Raw genomic sequence first — 5,491 nt, 5'->3', positions numbered from 1 at the left:
GAGTGTCAACACTGAAGCTTGGAAGTTTTAACTAAAGGGTTAAGATTAAATCAGAATATTTGAAAAAAATAAAAGTAAATGACAGATGAAACAGCTAATAGGACTCACTTGGGTCTGATTTGGAGAAGGTGTCCATGTCCAGCAGGTTTCTATGGAGACACAAAGAGGAAAGCATTTAAAATCTACATTTCCTGGTGAGAAGCTAAAACCTGTCAATTTAATAAATGGAGCAATAAACCACACATACATTTAAAATGGTAAATGGTGAGTGCTTGTTTGTCGAAGGCCGATAGTGCTTTACAGTCACAGTCCCTTTTACACACACACATTCACACACTGGTGTCAATCTATGAGACTTTGACACATCGGAACGCGAGGTAGGAACCGAATCAAGAATCTGTAAATCAAGGGTCAACCGCTCCACCTCTGTGTCTTGGTCGCCCCGTGAATTGGTTTCTTTATAAAGCAGTCGTGACTTTAAGATACCACAACATGAGGGGGCAAAACTTTATAAATTTTAGATAAGTATCTTCTATATTACAAGAACTGTATCTGCAATTTAACCTGAGAACATCAAATTTTCACTCAACTCTGTGAATTCATAATTTGATCATTTCTTTATTTCATGCCTCAGAACCGCTCCATTCAATCCAATATTCTCTGTGATGAGTGATTTTATTCGGACTCCTTTGGAGCTGAGCTTCAATACAATCCTGAGCAATTTATGTTCCTGTAGCAGAACAAGGAGGATCTGAGGAAAAATGTGACAGAGAGCGTCAATAATTTATGCTTTTTTTAATTTCGTGATGGATCGCTGGATTGATAACAGTTGAGAGAGCAGGAATGAGCAGGAAAAATGTTGTTATTGTCCTAAGAAAAAGCACAAAAATATGGTGTCACCATCTGTTAGAATGCCTTTACTCTAGAATCCAACTGTGATAGTACGGTACAGCCTAATCCAGAGGTGTTCAAGACCAGAAGAAAGCCAGATTACTTGAGAATATATAAGGTAGTGCATGACAGTTATTTCAATGAATAAAGTCATTACAGATTTAAAAAAAATCATTGTTAAACATACTAAATTAGGTCTGAAATTTTAAACACATCAACAGTATCGGACTTTGGACACGGCAAAACTTCTTAATGCAGCGCTCACATTAAATAATACATTCCAATCTTATTCTATTTGGTTTACCATCACTAACAGGAAGAAGAATAAGAAGACATTTTTCACTTTCCATTGTGGCTCGTCTTGAAAAATTGCTTCCTTTTTTTAACAGTCTTTTATGAACATTTTGAGCAAATGATAGAATAAAAGTAAAAGTCGATGTGATTAGAGAACCCTCAGGATTTACCCTTTGATATGGTTTGACAGTAAGATTTTCTTGGTTCTTGTAATGTTCTGTTTTCAGGCTTGTTCTTCCAGTCACAGAATCAATTTGCTAATTACCCACAGCTGTTTCCATTTAGGTAATTACCCCCAGTGTATTCAAGTGTCTGGTTGTCAGTTCATACTTGACAGATATTCTGTTTTGTCTACCCCTTTTGGTGCTCTCTTTTGTTTATGGATTTGTCTTGTTTAAATGTATTTATTGAAAATGTTTATGTTTTAGTCACAAGCCTTTTTGGGTCCTTACTCCACCGATTCCTTATGGCATATTGTGAGATCACACTAGATCGGATCTGCAACAGAGTCCACTAGACCGTGCTCGGACCTATCAAACTGACCAATAACTGATCACAGCTGCCAAACAAATTTAACTTAATTTAGGGTCAAACATTCTTTGATACGGATTTCTTAAGGTATAAAATAGTCCAGCAAAAACTGGGTGTAAACGGACACTTAAAGTCCCCCTCTGACTACTTCTTTTTGTTTAAAAAAAACATTCCCAGTAGTGTTTTAATTATGGTTATGAAGTTTTTAGACAAAATCCCACAACCTACATGTCTTGAAAAGCCATTTTTCATGTTAATCTGAAGCATCTGTTTCCAAAATCTCTTCTGGGTGGCCGTGGCTTTTGGAGCAAAGCAGAGCAGCTCCTCCCCTGATACTCGGAAATGCAAAAACAAAATTATTTCTTATTACATTTGTTTTCTCTCATAAGAAAAATGCCACAAATACATGTTAAAAATTCAAAAAATTGGATTTTCATTGGAGGGGGACTTTAAGCACCCAGGTTTGCTTTAGAGTTCTTATTAAAGACTGATATTACGCCTCTCTGTCTGAAAAAAATTATAGATATTGTGGGTAAGGTATGTTTTGACAAGAAGACGCAGCAGAATAAACAAGTGGACCTGGTGGAAGGCAAGACGGCGGCCGAAAAGCATTAGCAGGAAGCAGAAATTCCACAAGATTTAAGAGTTGTAGCCGCTTTTATTAAAACCTTTTTTTGTGTTCAGGATTAGCTTAAAATGTGTCAAAAGATGGTTAACGCTTCATTAAAGGATATTAACAAAAGTGTTCAGATTTGTAAAACTGCTAAGACTTTTACATAGGAGCTTTAGGTCAACACCAGTGTTTACGTTGAACTGCATTTAGCTTGCGCTAACCCCTTTACGCGATCAACGTGAATCAGCTCTGTCAGTCGTGGAGAAAAGCGGCTTTGAACCAATATAAAATTATTTTATATTATACATTTGTAGCATATATGTAAAAGTGTAAAACTTAAATGTAAAACTACTTTTCTCGTGTAAGGAGTTCTGGAATATCAAAGAACTTTGTAGGTTTTGACAGAAACACCTCAGGTGGTAAAAGTTCAAAGCTTTAAAAAAACAAACATTAAAAAATGTATCCGTTAGGGTCGCCAGCTATATTTGTTTTGACGAAAAACAAGAGTATTTTTTTGACCGAAATGTGCGGCAGTGGCGGGGGTGGGGCGGGATGATTTTCAGCTGCCATCTTGTCTGCACCAGCATGTTGACTACACTACCCAAAATGCCCAAGAGGCAGGTGATTGGTCGGATAGCTTAGTGGGAAGTTTTTTCTAGTGAACTCTGTTGTTTTTCATGTTTTATTTGCAATAATCAACCTTTGCAAGGAGAGAAACAAGTCAAACTTTATTGACAATAACTTGTTCAGTTGTAAGACATCAACAATACTCTATCTTTTTATATTATGTTGAAGGGCAATATCACTCTGCCAGGCTCCTGACTCACGTGGGCAGAGTTTTAAGCACCAAATACCACAAAAAGAAACAGTTTTCACAGCCAGAATTCCTAAACAAGTAGTACTGGATTATAATAATGATATTTGAGAAAAATTTGGGGTTTTTAGCTGAGCCTTATTGTTCAAAAAATACGTTCATCTTTAAACTTGAGTTGTTACTATTTAGTTTCACTTTTGCTTTGTGAAGAATGATGAGTGCTACATAAATCAAAGCCAATTTTAAAAAACATATCAACTATAATCGCATTAAGGATTTTGGCAGCACATTGTGTTCCTCCCAGCTTTTACAAGCACGTGTTTTGGTCCTGTAAGGCAAACAATTTGAGAATGCTTCCACTGTTTTCTGTGATTTGTGATTTCCTTTCTGACATTCGTTTACCGCATCCTGATTAATGAACCAAAACACTCCCTCAGCAGCTATGCACTCACAAACAACATGCCAAAGGCTAAGACTGATTAACCCCAAAGAGAAACAAAAAGCTCCATTACAGAAGGCGAGAAAATTTATCAGGAATTCAAATGAAGACTAGAAAAAAAGTAGTGGATATGATAAATGAAGCTGTAAATAATGAAGAACACTGAGGCTTGAAGTTTCTGAGCTGAGGATGATGATTAGGTAGACTGGCATTAGCATCTATCTGCCTAAGAACATGATTACACAGATGAATCGTGTCTTTTTTAATCAGTTCTTTCATTACTAATGCTACAACTCCTAATTGATCTCGTGCTTGTCTGTTTTAATGTCATGCTTTAAACCAGTGTAATGATTAAAAGAGCTCCAGAAAACCTATCTTTCACCATATTTGGTGCAATTAATTGTCTCAGTCAAATGAATAAGAGGAGAGTCACACGTATCGTTACAGATGCCCCAAATGAGCCCCCTACCTGCTTCATATCTAGCCGCTAATGATGTTTTTCTTGCTATGTCTGTTTTTGTTTGTATCCTGCGGCGTGTTCGCCACGGTTGGCAGTGTAAATCGGCGTGGACGGAGAAGTCTGTGAGGCACAGGTGCAACAGAGCATCCAATCATTCTCAGAGATGACTAGGTCTCATGCTTTTAATCCCTTCCATGTTCAGAGCCTCGGAGCATCCGACCACAGAACCAGCAGCCGTACATCCGCACTCGTTACGTCGCAAATTAATTATTTTTTCCATAAACTAAGGTCTTGATCGACCTCACTAAACAAAGACTCGAGGCAGCCATGCTTCTGCTGCTACCGTCAAATCAGAAGAATTAATAATAATTTCTAAATATTAGTGGAGAAAAAAAATAAGAAGATTGTCAGAGGCAACAAATACTAAATATTCAAACAAACTTTACTTTGATTTTGGGAAGTGACTCCTGTTTATTTTGCAGATCTTTACTTGGCTTTGATTGGAGAACAAACTACAGTATTTGCTTCATGTAGCCACAACAGCTTCTAGTTTGGGGACAATACTGTTATTCATGAGCCGTGACTGAGGACAAGTAAAACTTTTACGGTTGTAGCGATTCACTTTAACAGCGATTCATATCATATTTTGTGGTTGCTGATTTGACTCATTTATAATAGATATTCACTGATTCACTGACCTCAAATGGATCTAGGAGCTTCAACCAGAGATACATTTCTAGTACTGAACAGTAGGGATGTGTATTGGAAAGATACTGGTGATACGATACATATCGTGATACTCGTGATATGATACAAACATGGACAGAATTCTTGGTACCCTTTGACGAAATTAAAAGTCACAATGATGAAAGAAATAACTTAAATCTGACTAAATTAATATTTAAATTGTATGATTTTGGACCATTGACAGCCAGAAATTGCTTTTTAATATGTTTATTCAAGTTATTTCTCTGACCACTTTTTATTTCTTTTACTGCAGGGTATCAATAGGTTTGGTTAAATTCCTCATCAGCAGCTGAATGTTTAGCACAAACAGTTAACAAGCTAACAGGTGACCGGCCTGTTGTGACATTAGACAGCCGTCTGTGGCACCTACACCATGAACCAACGAAAAAGACTCAAAGCAGAATCGAGGTGTCCAGGAATGATGTATTTCAGAGTCACTGTTGACAGGAAACTGTGCACTTTGCTATGTGAATTGAGCAAATGACAGACTGTCCAGAGCCTGACATCTTTAACAGAGAAAACAAAAGCATTTCGGCTAATGAGACGAGGCAGTGGAATGGCCGACAATATTTTCACAGACTTTACTGTGCGAGGCTCCAATGGACCTCAAATTACGATTAATTAATCAAACGGTTATCTTAAACTTTTGAGCGTAGCGTTTATCTTTATCTCTGTATTTGTACCAGAGGTGTGACCGAGTCA

General features: G+C 37.2%; 1 protein-coding gene across 2 annotated transcripts in view; it reads right to left on the bottom strand.

Annotated features, from left to right (window-relative positions):
* The window catches only part of LOC112152641 (copine-8), a 118,077-nt gene that overhangs the window by 80,278 nt on the left and 32,308 nt on the right, over positions 1-5,491 (bottom strand). For both annotated transcript variants that reach the window (XM_024282343.2, XM_024282351.1), the window contains exon 2: positions 109-149. In XM_024282343.2, coding sequence (XP_024138111.1) covers positions 109-149 — 41 coding nt within the window. The remainder of the gene's footprint in view (positions 1-108; positions 150-5,491) is intronic.

Source organism: Oryzias melastigma, linkage group LG23, assembly GCF_002922805.2.
Source record: "Oryzias melastigma strain HK-1 linkage group LG23, ASM292280v2, whole genome shotgun sequence".
Lineage (NCBI taxonomy): Eukaryota > Metazoa > Chordata > Actinopteri > Beloniformes > Adrianichthyidae > Oryzias > Oryzias melastigma.
The sequence above is the reverse complement of the archived record's forward strand: the minus strand, read 5'-3'. Positions and strand labels throughout refer to the sequence as shown.